The 16,501-nt window shown below is 32.4% G+C and overlaps 2 protein-coding genes across 4 annotated transcripts; both read left to right on the forward strand.

Moving 5' to 3' along the window:
- The first annotated feature begins 598 nt into the window (after nucleotides 1-598).
- LOC109803306 (Translation elongation factor EF1A/initiation factor IF2gamma family protein) lies at nucleotides 599-8,859 on the forward strand. 3 transcript variants are annotated; one of them, XM_020364825.3, is made up of 19 exons: nucleotides 599-759; nucleotides 1,299-1,340; nucleotides 1,456-1,533; nucleotides 2,443-2,490; nucleotides 2,640-2,732; nucleotides 3,394-3,505; nucleotides 4,726-4,771; nucleotides 4,898-4,969; nucleotides 5,199-5,261; nucleotides 5,369-5,523; nucleotides 5,613-5,677; nucleotides 6,055-6,205; nucleotides 6,309-6,414; nucleotides 6,519-6,654; nucleotides 7,199-7,263; nucleotides 7,369-7,533; nucleotides 7,681-7,753; nucleotides 7,836-7,896; nucleotides 8,371-8,859. In XM_020364825.3, exons 1-18 carry the CDS (start codon nucleotides 756-758, stop codon nucleotides 7,871-7,873), a joined length of 1,512 nt encoding a protein of 503 aa, XP_020220414.2. In that variant the 5' UTR covers nucleotides 599-755; the 3' UTR covers nucleotides 7,874-7,896; nucleotides 8,371-8,859. The 3 variants fall into 3 exon arrangements, with proteins under 3 accessions (XP_020220414.2, XP_020220415.2, XP_029128174.2); XM_020364826.3 differs by having other exon boundaries at nucleotides 1,459-1,533; XM_029272341.2 differs by lacking the exons at nucleotides 1,299-1,340; nucleotides 1,456-1,533 and having other exon boundaries at nucleotides 601-759.
- A 2,115-nt stretch (nucleotides 8,860-10,974) lies between these two features.
- LOC109803239 (microbial collagenase) lies at nucleotides 10,975-15,620 on the forward strand. Its single transcript, XM_020364718.3, has 4 exons — nucleotides 10,975-11,308; nucleotides 12,848-13,030; nucleotides 13,146-13,205; nucleotides 15,172-15,620. Exons 1-4 carry the CDS (start codon nucleotides 11,060-11,062, stop codon nucleotides 15,457-15,459), a joined length of 780 nt encoding a protein of 259 aa, XP_020220307.1. The 5' UTR covers nucleotides 10,975-11,059; the 3' UTR covers nucleotides 15,460-15,620.
- The last annotated feature ends 881 nt before the right edge of the window (nucleotides 15,621-16,501 follow it).

Here is a 16,501-nt window from a genome sequence, read left to right on the forward strand (position 1 = left end):
TTGTCTTGATTCATTTTAGTACTTTATCGAGTCCTCAAAGGCTACTCTTCTCATCTTAGTAACCTTTAGTCCTTAATGGAGGTAATCCAAATGAATTATGGTGTCTACATTAATGATTAATTTTTTTTTTATATGAACAATTTTTATAAATAGTTTCACACTTTAATTTATGATTTATGAATATCATACAGTATTTCAAAGTTGATAATCAAGTAATTGGCATAACATATTTATTATTGGTTAAATATTATTTTAACACAAATAAAAATTAAAATTATGAACTAAGTCCACTCATTTATATAATTTTTAATAAATTTTAATAAAGTGTTTGTTGTTACTTAGCAGCACCCCTCTTGATAAAAAAAAATCAGATTGGGAAGATGATGATCTAAAATGTAAATGTGAGTTATTACTTACTAAGTCAAGTTTTTTTTTTTTTTTGATGAATACTAAGTCAAGTTATGATGGAATATAAATAAGATTTGCAGATCTTGTAAAATATAAGGTGCAGCCTACAGAGAGCTACAGAGTCGAACCCAACCCAAGCCAAGTAGGGTAATACTAATAATAGGAATTGGAAAAGGGAAATAGAAATAAAAGAGAAGAGAAGACAGAGAGAGATAAAAGTGGGTGGCTAACTAGCACAAAACCTCACACCCCTCGTTTGTCTTTTCCTTTATTGCTCTTCTCGTGTTCGCTCTCTCTCACTTGCGTTTCGCCGAAACCCTTCCAACTTCTACAGAATCCCTTTCGCCATGGGTACATCCTCTTCTTCTCACGTCCAATTCCAATTCCCTTTCCCCTTTATTTCTTCAATCCCTCCTTTGCTTCCTTTAGATCTGCATGTTCTCACTTTACGATAGATCTGTGCCGCGTTATTGCTAACCCTACCGATCGACGCGATTTTCTTTTGCTCTTCTGCTCAAGCTCAATTGATTCACTTCGGGCTTCGTTGTTCTATTTTACACTTTGTTATTCTGCTTACAAACTTATTCTTACCAATTTATTATGTAGTGTGTGACTGTGTGTTGCGTGTTACTCTACTTTCTTCGTGTTTCAATTTTATTAGCCTCTCTTGCCCGTAAGTGAATTTCAGTGGCATTAAGCTGAGTTGCATGCTACAGGAGTGTTGCTTGATTTATAATTCTTTTGAATTTCATTCATACTGATGAAAAATTTAAAGAAACAAATGAAAATTCTTGCTTTTCTTAAATCAAGTAATATCGTTCTACTTTGAGGTTATAAGGAGTTGGGGGAGTTGGAGTAAGTATTTATGTCTGTTTTGTTTGAAATGGTAGATATTGAGGAGGACATCCGTTCTTTGCAGCTCGACTCAGCAGGTAATCCATAGGCCTTTTGACTTTTGCGTATTTGTTCTTTTCACTGTGTACCTACGGTTCTTGTGCCATTTTCTTAATCTTTCTGTCCAATGTTGGGTTTGATTTTTTGATATAGCAGAAGACAATAATGGGGTGGTAAATCCAGAGGATGGAAAGCCAGAAGAAGTTGAGAAATCTGATAAGATGGATGAAGGTTGGTTGTAAGGAAGTGGTTGGTTCTATGTTTATATTTTCTGGGAAAATAAATCTCATCAATGTTAAAAGGGTTACAAAATTATACTTGATTCTTTGTTTTTCTTTGTCGTCTTTCTTTTTATTCTTTTGGCTCTCATTTGCAAAGTTCATTTTAAGCTAAAATATTATTACTGTTACTCTTTATTTTGACATCAACCTGTTTCTACTTCATACATGAGTAAATGTTCTGCACTGTAGCACCTTCCGTTCCCCCTTGATACAATCATTTATGAACTCTCACTTGTTTGGAAAGATTGTTTTGATGTAGAAAGTTCTTATAATGATGAGGCTCTTAAATATTTTAAAAGTTGGAAAATATATTTGTGTTTCTCTTTTCCTTCCCTTTTCTTTGGGTCCCTTGTTAGACTCCCATCCTTATGGTGAGTATTAGTATTTTAGTTGTATCAGCTGATTTGTTTTGAACGAGTGATGAATGATGAATTGCTTTACTACACATAATGTCACAACTTTAAGTTTACCATCAGCTGTATCTTGTCCTGCCAGTGATTGATATAGTTGTGAAGTACATGCATGTGACTACTTGTTCGGATCTAAGTTGGCACCCAATGCAACCCCCCCACAAAACACACACACCCCAAAACAAACACACAAAAAAAAGTCATCTGCTTGTATCCTCATCATTCGAAAACAGTGGTGAAGTAATTTTTTTATCTTTTAACAATGAAGTATTGCTAGCTTCCAATTTCCTTGAACATGGATAAATATATGATGCATTGGGTCTTGTGTTTTGCTGATTCCTTCACTTGCTTCCTGCCTATATATTAGTATGTTATTACTGAACTTCTGTAACAGTATAAATTAATGATTGAGATTGGAAGGCATCATAATTTTCCCTTTGTTATTTCAGATCCAAAACAGGAGGTTCAGGCACAGGTTGTTGAGGCTGAGCCAAAAGGTACTGGGAAATGTATTTAGTTTTCAAGTATGTGTTTATATACATATTTTGCCTTCATATTAATTTTTTGAATTAGACAACTGACAGCTCATTGCATATAGTTACAAACATACATTTTCATGTGCTCACTCCATGACTTTGATTTGCAGTGAAAGATAAGGAAATTTCTTCTGTTCAAGAGGAAGATGATGAACTGGAGACAAGGAAAAGACACTTGAATGTTGTGTTTATTGGCCATGTTGGTAAGTTGAATTCCACATGGTTTTTCAGTATATGGGTTAACAGGGTTTCTTTTGGTGTTTTGTTCAACTTTGAGCCTTTGACAACCACTCACTTGGTTAAGATTGTGCTTCATGTCTACCTTATGCATTATAGAATTATATGGGCATTGATTCAATCATTCAACTTCCTTATATCAAATGAATATTAGATATTGTGACCCTGGAGTACTGGAGGAGTTACACTTGTTGCCTGTTTTCTGGTTGCCAACTTCTAACAATTTTTGCTTTTCAAGACAGAAAGAGAATAAAAGAATGTTCTCTGAACTTGGATGGCATGTATTTGCTCCTACTTATGTTAATGGCTAGTAACCTGTGCAGAATCGGTTTAAATTTGGGGGAATAATAATTTTTTTCAATGCTTTCTTGGTAAGCTTTTGATTGTAAGCTGGTTTGAACACAAAAGAAGCTAATCCAAACACATACTAGATTTATGATAAATACAGAGAGCAGTCATATTACCATAATTTACATGAGGAACTATGTATTGCAAATTACTTGTAAATGCCTAAATATGTGGCAGCAGGGAAGAAAGAGAAGGGAGGAGGGTGTGGATTCAGTTAGAGATGTTCGTTCTGTATAAACTTGTTCTAGAAGTAATTTATTCTTGTGTTTTTTGTTCTAGATGCTGGTAAGTCTACAACTGGAGGTCAGATACTTTTCCTCAGTGGTCAAGTTGATGAACGGACTATCCAAAAATACGAGAAAGAGGCTAAGGACAAAAGTCGAGAGAGCTGGTTAGCTCATTTACTTTATTGATTGGAAGTGTTGTACATGTTCTGATGCTGCTTTGCTGCCTTATCATCTGTTTACTGCAACATGGGGTCTTAACATATGGTTTTCATGCTAATTCACTAAGACACTAACACATTAGCTTGGCTAAAAAAGGCATAGAGATTTTGTTGGTAATTGATGAATTTGCAAATATAGTCTAACTCACTCAATGAGATTACTTTCTCCATTTAGTGTTATGGGTTTTTAAGTTTGGCTCACCTTCATTCTATATTAAATGAGATAGTATTTGTTGATAAGCATTCAGCATGTCCAACAAGTTTCAGCTCTTTGGTACTTGGGTGTTGTGCAATCACAGGATAGTAACATAAAACTATGGATGAAATTTCTCAGTGCTGCATACTGTCATGTATTCATGTAGCTCAAGGAATATCTGTTGATCAGGACAATCTACTTTATCAAGTAATATTATTATTATTTATTACTATAGTGAATGGACTGGACTATTACATGTTATTAGATCAAATCAAATAAAACAGGGAAATAACTAACTATTAAATAGTAATTAAAGGTAGTTTGTCTTGCAGTTTGCTTTGGTAAGAACAAATTGTATGACAGAGAAAGTAATATGATCAGAAATTTAATTAGAACTTGTATGGATTTTCAAATATATTTTTCTTTTGTATTTGACTCTTCTGATTATGTTGAGACTGCTTTTCTTGTGGCTGTCTCAAGCTGTTGCATGTATCCGTGGTTTATAATGTGCATCATGTCTTACCTTTGGGAGATTTTATTTTCTTACAACTACATAACTAGAAATTTTTGTGTGAAATCTGTGTGTGTGTGTCCTGATGAAAGCTGTGGCATTCTAATTTATTTATCTTCTGGAGCCTGTTGTTTGCTTTTACACTTGTCCATCACTTAATAATGTAGACAAACAGTACTAGTAGTTCAAGTTTGGTATGTTATTCTGTGTTTTTAGCTATTGCTCTCTTAATTGAAGCACGGATGTTCTCTAGGTTCTATGTTTTGTAGTGTTTTTTTCATGTCACTTTGATTGTATAGGGTTGAGACGTTCAAGCTGTAAAAATGTGGGATGTGGCAATTGGGTCTTCAAGTTGTTATATTATATGCTTAGAGGAGTTTTGTTTTGGAGAGGAGGGGGGATCTTCTAGCTCATTGAATATACTTGATACTAATTTGTGATTTGAAATGGATATGCTAGGTATATGGCTTATATAATGGACACAAATGAGGAAGAGAGGGTAAAGGTATGAATAGATTCGCTGATATGATTTAACTTGTTTATCCCATTTGATGTAACTTCTGTTTTTTTAATTCTTAATTGTATGGATTTGATTAGAATTCATAATTAGGGTAAAGTTGTGGAATTGTAGGGAAAGACAGTTGAAGTTGGAAGAGCACATTTTGAGACAGAGACAACAAGATTTACTATTTTGGATGCACCTGTGAGTATTTGCATTACATGGTTATCCTCAGATCCGTTTTATGTATTGTGGACATGCATATTCTCTTGAGCAATGATCTTCTGTTTTGAACTACTTAGAGGACTTTCTGAATGATATTCCTCCCTTGATTCAATTGTTTTCTTATTCTGTATTCTGTATTTTAAAACAATTCAACCATTTTATGCTTCCACGAAGAAACAATCAATATTGAATTACAATGCTTACGCAGGGTCACAAAAGCTATGTTCCTAACATGATTAGTGGTGCATCTCAAGCTGATATTGGAGTGTTGGTTAGTCTATGACGTGAATCTGTTTCTTAAACAAAAGTATGTGCTTCTTCACAAGTATTTGATGTTATACCTGTCTCTGTCTGTCTGTTTTATGCCCCATCAATCAGGTTATTTCTGCTCGGAAGGGAGAGTTTGAAACTGGATACGAGAGAGGTGGACAAACTCGTGAACATGTCCAGCTTGCTAAAACACTGGGTGTGGCTAAGCTGATTGTTGTTGTCAATAAAATGGATGAGCCTACCGTGCAGTGGTCAAAAGAAAGGTTCTCTTGCTCTCATTTGCTGCCCACACTGTGTGTGCTTGCTTATATGCAATTTTAATAAGATTTCCTTGCTTTTGGTGTGCCATTAGGTATGATGAAATTGAGTCAAAGATGGTTCCATTTCTAAAGCAATCTGGTTACAATGTGAAGAAAGGTATCCACCTTTTATTTGTTTGAGAGTGTTGGAATTTTAAATTTCCTGTCCTTTTAATTCTTTTGTTTTTTAATTGTGGGATGCTGGTGCAGTGAGTTATCTAGCTTTTATAGGGAGAGCATGCTTTATTTAATAAAAAATATGATGGGTTGAAGGACTGTGTTATATTTTCTCTTAAGCTTGTTCTCGTCTAGAGTTGGGAGGCTGTGCAATGGTTATTCTTTTTCTGTTCCACAAGTTATCTGTATGGTGTGGGAAAAAGTCTACCTTGTTTCTGGAAAAATTTCTCAGCAACGATCTAATATTTTATGCATAGATCTCAACCAGTTTAATGTATTGTGGAAGTGATGTTATTTTACTAATTATTTATTTAACAGATGTCTTGTTTTTACCAATATCTGGTCTAATGGGTATAAACATGAAAACTAGAATGGATAAAAGCATTTGTCCATGGTGGAATGGGCCTTGCTTATTTGAGGCTCTTGATTCTATTGAAGTTCCCTTGCGAGATCCCAAAGGTCCTTTCAGGTATTGCACTTTGGAGTTCGGACCATCTTGCTACCCCCCCACTTTTGTTCATTGTTTTTGAAGTTCAATATTTTTGCTAAGATTGAGCTTTTGACTTCTGCAGGATGCCAATTCTTGACAAATTCAAAGACATGGGAACTGTTGTTATGGGCAAAGTTGAATCTGGTTCTGTTCGTGAGGGAGATTCCATGTTGGTCATGCCAAATAAGGTAGTTTATTTATTTAAATTTTGGGTTGTTGTGAGCTTATTCTTTTCTTTCTTTCACTATCCGCTTGAAAATGAAATGGGTGACAAGTGCTCATGAACATGCAGGATCACGTAAAAGTTGTTGCCATATTCATTGATGAAGAACGCGTTAAACATGTTGGACCTGGTGAAAATTTACGGATTAGATTATCTGGTGTTGAAGAAGAAGACATATTATCTGGGTTTGTCCTGTCTAGTGTTGGTAGGTTTTTTGTTCCATCCATTTATTTAAAATTTATCTGGACATTAAAGATGTGTTGTGGTAATATATTTTGGAAGATGTTTTTTTAATTATTTATTTTTATAAAGAGAAATTCTGTTAGAAAGGGCTAGAAAACATAATTACCCAAACAATTCAGGTGCAATGTGTAAAAGCTGGTTATAATCTTATTTGTGATTCTGATATGATAAGTTTAGCCTTATAGTATGCCATGAGATGTTGCATACCAATGCACTATTTACCTTGTGGCTTTAATTCCAAGGCAAATAAACTAATTGTGTTGTTTTTAGTTGGATACCTATGCATCAATTATGGCAAGTATTCAAAATTGGTTGATTAATAGTCAATTAAAAATAATTGTATTGATTCAAGAATGGTGTCAGACAGGACCTTGTCCTACAACAAATGTGCTTTTTCGAATAAATTAAATTTAGATCCTTTACATTTATATTGTGTGGTTTACTCGTGGTTACAAATTTGCTGTTTGGTTTTTTTTTATGTGGTCAGTTGGTTTTCCCTTTTGCAGCTAATCCAGTACCAGCAGTTACTGAGTTTGTTGCTCAGTTGGCGATCCTTGAATTGCTAGACAATGTATGCATTCTTTTCTTATCATTCTTGGCATTAGGGTGTTAGGTGTAGTTTCTATATATTAATATATTAATTAATGACATTAACATCTGTATATAAAACGTGTAGGCTATTTTTACTGCTGGCTACAAGGCTGTTCTGCACATCCACTCTGTTGTTGAGGAATGTGAGATTGTTGAACTCCTACAGCAAATGGATCCAAAGACAAAGAAGCCTATGAAAAAGAAAATTCTCTTTGTGAAGAATGGTGCTGTTGTAGTGTGCCGTGTTCAGGTGCATTTATTTTTGCATTGTGAATCTAGAAGCTTTTTTATTTTTTTATTTTTAACTTTTATATCTTTTATATTGTACTGCTGTGCATTATTAATAAAAACGCATTGGTTGGAGATGTCATCATGTGACCTGGAAATGTACTTGCAGGTTCAAAACTCTATTTGCATTGAGAAGTTTTCTGATTTTCCACAACTTGGGCGGTTCACTCTTCGCACTGAAGGTAATAGTTAGAAAAAAAATCTGTATCGTGAATGTGTTCCTGATATATGTTTAAGCTGTGTATGATTTACTCTATCTTACAGGAAAAACTGTTGCCGTGGGAAAAGTCACTGGTCTGTGAGTTTGTAACAATTTTGACTTGAGGTAAAGAGAATTTCATATGCACTGTTGCTTCTTGTTAAGCTGCTCTTGCTTTTCATAGCCACCTTTGTAATACTTTTAAGCTTTTCATTCTTGCTGTCTCTCAGCATATATGACTTGATTATCCTGATATTCCCATTCATTTTCTTAACTTGGTAGTTATCTAGAGGACCTTCTCTAGTATTTTCTTGTATCTAAATAAAATTGAAGTGGAATTTGATTTGGAAACTGATTTACAAAGGGTTGAAGTTGAACCGAAAATATCAAATATCTGGCGTTATGTTTCAATCATTATGCCTATCGTTTTTCTGCGGTACTGTATTTATTGGAAAATCAATTGTTTTTTTAGAGAATATAACAAATCAACTTGGTGGCCACTGGGTCACTTGGGTGCTAAAAGTCACTTTAGTTTAGGTTCTAGCCCTTGTTTGAAGTTAACGGCGATATTTGTATTCTAACTGTTCTTTTTGTGAACAGGACGGGAATACCTGCATAAATTGATGGAGTGGCAGCTGAGGCTTAATTGATAGCATCAAAGTTTACCATATATTCATTTCGGTATTTGTTTTGCTTTTACTTGGGGTAGTATTCAGTGAGGAGTTATTTGTTGCCGCTGGTGCCCATGTACTTGTATACGGCCTTACAAGGCCAGTGTTTTGCGGTTGGCTGCTTCCAACCGTGCTACTCTAGAGATATAATTTGGAATGGATGGTTTTAAATCAATCTGCCATATTAGCTTTGGAATCTGATGATTATTTTAGCCCACCAGCAGTTAAACAAATTTCCTAGTCGCAGTTAGCATATTTCATCTGATAGTGATATATGCTTTTTTTTAACGAGTCATGTTGCTTAGTAAACGTGATGGAATTTTGTGGATCTGGAAATTTGCCCGTTGGGTTCACCGTCCTATGACTATATATCGATTTATTTGTCAAGAAATACAACTTAATGCGTTGATGTTGAGGATGTACTTTTGTTCTGTAAATCGAGTCTTGTAGGATGGAGCTGCTTCACCTGAAATACATATGTTATCGGATCTTTTGATAAATTTACAGACACCAGCCATGGTAGTCGCCACGAACTTAAATTGGATTGAGCTATGGTGTGAAAAATGTATTGGACAAATTTCATGTTTAAAATAAATGGAAAATAGAATTACATTGGTTTTTTTATACATTTTTTTTTTAAATTATAACAATTACGTTTTACGTTGCATGAAATATAATTGTTTTCAATATTCTGGTACTCTATTTTTTTTGTCCTTTTCAGAATGAGAGTCAAAAGGATAAGCGGTATTTTTATTTACACGTGAAAAATATAGGGAATTAAGTATTCGGGTTCGAGTGGTATTAGAAGTTCGAGTAGCCATGATAAAAACTAATTTAGTTTAGGCGTAAAAGTTCAATGTCAGTTCTATTTTTGTTCAGTGTTTGGTGGAATATGGAGACGATATCCTTGATTGATGTGATGATACTATTTGTGATTCATATCTTTTAATTGCTGAATAGCTCTTCTCACTTCCCATTGGACTTTCTGTCACTCGAGTGTAAAACATATAATAAGTATTTAACATATTTAAAGAAAAGTGAGATTAAGAAAAATCAAGATAATAATAACTGGGAGCCAAAAAAAATTGTAGTCAAGAGAAACATTAAATTGTACATTCGTACAATATTGTCATTATATTCACCAGAAAGAAACCAAAATCAAGATGCCAAGTAATGTTCATGTCAAGTGCATGTGTTATGCATATGCAAAAAACCTACTACTCCATGGAGCATTTTAATTCAATGGAGGAACGAACGTGAGTACAAATTCCGTTAAAAGATGGTTAGAACAATTTGGTAAATTAACGTTTTGTCCCCCTATTTTTTAAATATTTAATTTTAAAAAATTCAATTTTTTCTCTTCAATTTCATCAATCTTATTAATGTTTTTGGTAGAAGTCGATCTTATTAATGTTAATTTAAATAGAAAGAGAATATTAATTATTTTTTAAAAATTAGAAAATTAAATTGAACATTTTAAAATTAGGGATCAAATTAAACATTTTAAAAATAGAGATCAAATTGAATAATAATTTATTTAATAAATTTATTGTTTTCATTTATTTAGATAAATTTAATTTTTTATTTAATATTTTTGTTATTAGATAAATTTTTTATGTATTTTTTTTAAGTACTTAATTTGTTATCTGTCATAATTTTGTTAATACTGTTAAGTTTATTTTTATGAATTCTTTTCAATTTGAATAATTGTTTTGAAAATCAAATTAAACCATTTAGCTTAATTAGTTTGATCGAGAACAAATATAACAATTGGTCAATTAATTTTGAAAAACTTAGCTCATATTTAAGCTAGTGAGAATTGATCAAATCAATTCAAATCTGAAAAAAAAAATTGCAAATTTGTCAAAGAATTCATTTTTTATTTTATTAAAAATAATCTAAGATAAATAAAAACACTTAAGTGTTATACATTATTATTCAATTTGACCTTTTCATATTTAAAATATTTAATTTGATTCTTTAATTTTAATAAAAAATTTAATATTATTATTATTATTTTTAGTTCGATTTCATCAAAATTGCTTGTATTAGTTTGGATGTAAAGATAACAATTGATTTTTCTTTAAAGAAAAATTAAAGTACAAAATTAATTATTTAAGATACAGAAAAACTAAGTTGAATAATGTGAATAAAAAAGATGGATTTTTTGGAACCGAACATTTTAATAGTTTTAGAGGATCAAATAAAGTATTCCAACTTGAACAGGGCAAAGATTGAAATACACACCGCAATCTTGTTCAATAATCATGATGGATGTGAACAAAGTTGAGACAATACAATTATATCCCTCTTCACCGTATGAGGATTGAGGACCCAACCTTACCCATTCTGATATTAGTAAATCTTATTTTTCATATATTATGCTTGTTAGAAAAAAAAAGGGTGTTGTAGGTAAAGTGAAGTGACTTGATCTAATCAGCGTGGTTGGTAGGATTAATTATTTAATTACAAGGAAAATAGAAATTTCAGGATCACATACATAAAGAAAAGAACACGAGAATGAAATACATATGGCCACGAAAATATGCTCCGAAGTTATATAAAAAAAAATAAAAATGGGACAGAAGTGTAAGATATTATTATAGCTTCATTTGCAAATGGCAATGAGCTCAATTCATATGTTGCACGTTTCTTCCTTCCATTTGTGTTTCCCAAATTCATCAAACTTTGAAGTATCGAAGTTCTCACCACAATTTAAGCCTCTGAATGCCATTCCTCTCAGAGGAGCAAAACACTGCATTGTTAAATTTCCTAGAGAAAGAACGAGAACCAGAGCAACCCTTGATGATGTTGAAACAGACCAACTTTCCTCAACCCCACTTGTTGAGAACGAGAAACCCGATAAGGTATGCTTGTCCTTTGTGGGGTTCCAATGTTTCAAGCTTTGTTTGTTTGGTTTCCTAGATGATGTTGAACAGATTTTGATGCTAAATTGTGAATCTTTAGAGCATCCTTTCTAGTTTTATGTTTTGTACCTGAGAATGAAAACACCTTTCAGTCTTTCTTTTTCATTTTGAAAACTTTGTTCTTTTTGCATGGGGGGTTTGATTTTTTTTTTTTTTTTGTTAAGGTGAAGCTATTCATTTAGTTACTATAGTTGTTTTAATTTTAAATTTTAATCTCTATACTAAAAAAAGTGAAAATTCTAGTCTCTATACAGGTTTTTGTGGTGGTTTATCACTGTTAGGAAGTTTCTGACTTTTGTAGCGGTTTTATACTCCCACGAGGGGGACCAAATTTTTTATGCATGTTTAGGGACTAAAGCTCAGTTTTTTGAGTAATCACCAAAGTTGGTCCCTGAAAGATGGTAGAGTAGAGGTGGCCGATAGGTTTTGAAAGATTTTTTTTGGCATCTAAGTTTATAAATTTTATTGGTTATGGAAGTTAGTCATTCCGTTATACTTAATTATTATTAGTTTCTTGATTAGTTAGCAGCTAACTATTCTCTGTCTCCTAATCATCTAATATGACCATAATGCAAGATTTTTGATACTTTCTAGTTAACAATAAACACTTTATCATGTTTAAATATTCTAGTCATGGATGCTCTAGTTAAAATGAAAGGTTATTATTGGATTTTATAGGTTTTTTATAGTTGGATTTTTCTATCTCAATCATCCTTAATTTATTTGTTTGTTCTAGCTACAAGTTTAGGGTTGTAAACCCTAAATTCAATAATTTAGGGTTTAGTAAAACGAGTGGTCATTTGGAAAGATATCAAGCAAGGATACATCATTTGAATATGGTTGTTTCTGCTATGCGTAATGAATCGCAAAACTCTTTTGGTAGAAGCGGGGAAGAGCTTGGTGGTAATGGTCTTCTCTGTTAATTAAGAGAGAGAATACGTGCCAACGTGATAATTAACTGTTAAATGCTCATGAGACTAACATAGTTAGTAACTGAGTATAACGGATAAACTAACTTACATAACGGAGTTAAACTTTAGGTACCTAAATGCCACAAAAACTCTTTCAGTACCAATCGATCACTTCTAGCATTTTTCAGGAGTCAAATTGGGTGTTTACTCTCAGTTTTTTCCTATAAAGACCTAGGACTTGTTTGGATAAACTTAACCACTTATAGGAGAAAAAATTAAGAAGGAAAAAGAAAATTAACTTTTTCATAAGCAAAAATTTGCTTATGCATAAGTTAAAGAAAATGTTTTTGAAAAAGTTAATATGAGACAACTTCTATGAAATGAAAAAGCTAATTTCATTTTTCCTTATAATTTTTTTCTCTTACTAGTGTTTCTGAAAAATTTTTATCCTAACAAACCTTAATAATTATAGTGAGGACAACAATAGGACCAAATGAATAGTTTTATTTTTTTCAAATTATTATTTGGGTTCTATCTTGGTTTTAATTTAATTTCAATATTTGCTTAGGAAGTAGAGGAAAGTGTGAAAGTGTTAAAAAATGCAGCTAAGACAAGGAAGGTAGCAGCAGAGGAGGTTCTTTCTGCACTGTCTATCATTGAGAAGGCAAAACTAGATCCTTCTGGCTTTCTTGAAACCCTTGGGGGAAAGGAATCCCCTGGGAGGACCTGGATGCTAATTTTTACTGCCGAGGTGAACATCTTTTTTGGTAGCTCTTCTTTTGGCTACAATTCTGTTTCTTGTTTTGGATGTTTATGGTTGTTGGTTACCTTCACTTATCAATTTCTGCTTTTGGGCTGAATTTCAGAAACAATTGAAAGGTGGTCGATATTTTCCTCTCACAGCTATTCAGAGGTTTGATGCTGCTGTAAGTCTCCTTCCCATGATCCTATCTATATTTTGTTCTTATTGCATATTTGTCCAGTGTTTGTAGTTAGAATATTAAGTTATCTACTTGTGTTACAAGGAATGCTAACAACACACTTTAATACACATTCTCTATTATTAGTTAAAACTTATTAAAAACCACAAAATCATAAGGGAGGTTAAATTAAATAAGTTGTGAGATCCACATAAATTTGTTATTTCTAATAATTTTCTGCTACTAGTAAAGAGTGCATTGTTAACATTTCTCGTGTGTTATTCAGTTTTGAATTGAAGTTGTTTCTAGCTAGAAAAGCAATGGAGATCATGGCACAAGAAACATTTGACGGGTGTTAAGAAAATGTGCTAAAGAATCAATGTTTTTTTATGGTCTTGTTCCCATTTCCCAACACTTTCTATAACTTAATCCTAAGTCAAGTGATTTGGCTTTTCTTATGCAGTTGGTGGACAAGCAGCTTCTTTAGCCATGATTTTATTGTTCTTTCGTACATTAACTTATTCCCTGACCAACATTCAGTGTTCATTGCTGATTATTTAAATTTTATTGTTGATTATTTAAATAATTAGTTTGTATCTGATGTCAAGTATGTTTCTATTTTCTTTCTCCGTTTTTAACTGCATACATGATGTCAATCACTGTGCCATTTGCTTTCCTAGCTCTTAAAACTCACAAAACGAGTCACCTGGGGTAAAGACATTGACATTCCTCTAATTGCATTATTTGTAGAGGAACCAAATCCCATTCTCTATTCAGTTTTGGATTTAATTCAGTTTTTTTTTCCTTAAATCCTAATTTATTAAGGAGAAGAGAGAGAAATGTAAATTTGCATTGCACTAGTTAAAATACTAGTTATACTTGTAAAAGAAAAAAATAGGGTGTTATGAGCAATTTTAGGTTATTTCAACTTAATAGCTAATAACATTGTATGCATTACTTTTATCATCTTAATCTATAGCAAAAAATAGTTTCTAAATTAGTTGAAAGTTGAAAAGCTAATTTTTAGTAAAAAGCTATTAGCTAAAAGTTGAAAGTCGTTAAACTAGCTTATTGAATTAAAAGTGTTTGGTAAAATCAACTATTGAACTAGCTCATAAATATAAAATGAATTAAAAGTACATGCTTATATATATATATATTTTGTACACAAAAATATAATTTTAATTTTTGAACTCTTATTATTATTTGTTTAAGGATCAAATATTTAATTTTAAACAAATAGTGTAAAGATAATTAATTTAATATTAAATAAAAAATATTACAATAAGTAATTCAATATTAAGCAATAAAATTATATGCTCAATCTACTTCAAGTACTGTCTGAAAAAAATGCTAGAAAATAGTGAGATGAGCTTGGTTATCAAACATCTTTGTTTTGGTGAAACAAATTTATAAGTTAGTCACAAACAGTCTTAGGTAAAAAACTGAAGATCAATTGTTGCTATTTTCTTCTTGAAAAATTATAAGCATCTACCCCCTTTTGGGGTGAAAAATGAAAGAGATAGACAAAAGAAAGATAAGATAGAGAGAAACGTAATAGATGTGAATCATGTGATATATGATATGCTAAGAATTATAGAGAGATATAGGAAGAAATATGGGATGGAAGTGAGTGAGATGTTTGTTAACGAGGACTCTTTTTTTCTTAGCAACTTAAATGAAGTCAGGGAAATCAGACCTCAGCAAATCAATATCTTTTTTTTCTTATCTATGAGGATCCTTTGCTTTTCCACTTCATTCAGGAAAGACTATTGTGCATGTAAGAGTTGATAAGGCCTCTCTAATTTCTTTTTTTGATTACCTGCTTACCTCTTATGCAGGCTAAGTTATATTCCTGTTTCTTGTTTCATTATTTTGTTAAATGTTCCATATACCAAATCAATATCTTTTAAAGAAAACCTTGTTGCTTCTGTCTAAGTTGGAATATTAAGTGATGCTGATGAATTATTAGGCAAAGAGGATCGAAAATGGAGTATATCTTGGACCCATTGGACAGTTAACATTTGAAGGCAGACTTTCATGGAAAAAGAGAATACTGGCTTTTGTTTTTGAGAACCTTCGAATAAAAGTTGGACCTTTGAATCCTCTACAAATCAGTCTAGGAAAAAAGGAAGACAAGGAACCGAGTACCAAGGATCCATTTTTCATCTGGTTTTATGTTGATGAGGAAATAGCTGTTGCTCGAGGACGGAGTGGAGGAACTGCATTTTGGTGTCGATGTCGTCGTGTCAGTAACTGATTCTTTCTAACTTTCTTCCGTTTCTACTTCTAACTTTGAATGGAAAGAGTCATGTATATATGTAAGCACTGAAGTTTAGTTGGACGTAAACATGTTTGTACTTGTATTCTGTATAGTTATTTGCATAAATTCCAGGAAACTAAAATATAATTCGGATCGAAGTTTGTGATGTGTTTCACGATATTACTACTGTTTGGTCATTTGTTAGGAGATAATTATTCAACAACTAAGGAAAGAAAATAAAGTTTGAGAAGTAAGGAGAATAGGAGGAAAAGAAAGTTTCAGCACCAGGTCTGGTTACATAGTTTACTCAATTTGTTATGCTTCAGAATGTGTTTCATTCAAAGAAATTTTACGCAATTTCTGTTGAAAATTATATTTACTAGTTACTACCTATTCTCCTGTGATGATGTTAATTTGGTAGTTAATGGTATTCTCTTAGGCTTAGAAATCACGTGTTAATTAATCGGCTTTAGACAGATTTTCCATCTTCGTAAATGACTCTGTAGATTGCTAAAACTCTGTTGTTATTATTATTTGCAACTTCCCTTATTCCTAAAATAATTGAAGATATTCTTTCTGATGCATAGAATCTTCATGTACATTCAATCAAGTGCAGAGCATACTTGTATTTCTGTAATATTTTTCATCAAATACATCTAAACTAATAATAACATGTATGACAAAGTTTAATTTCGGCGAACTAATAGCTAAATTTTGAAACCTTTCTCATTAAGTCAAGGAAAAAGTAATTATCTTTTTAAAATAAACACGCATTGAGGCTTTTGGAAAGAGAGGAGGTTTAAAAGGAATGGAGGTATTAAGTGAAGTTGCCCAAGCTCCACCCAAAGAATGAGGCAAATCACGTGGTAAGAGATAATTGGTTCATAAGTCTCCCTTATAGGGGATGAAAGGATGAGTTTCTTTTTCATGAAAGAATGCAATTATTCGCGAGGAAGTAAATATTACTGTCCATTGTTCAAACAGTTTTTTTAATGGGAGCAGTGGTCTTTAAAAATTACACTTCATTATATACAAAAAT

Source organism: Cajanus cajan, chromosome 2 (genome assembly GCF_000230855.2).
Source record: "Cajanus cajan strain Asha chromosome 2, NIPB_CcT2T_4, whole genome shotgun sequence".
In the NCBI taxonomy this organism is placed as follows: Eukaryota; Viridiplantae; Streptophyta; class Magnoliopsida; order Fabales; family Fabaceae; genus Cajanus; species Cajanus cajan.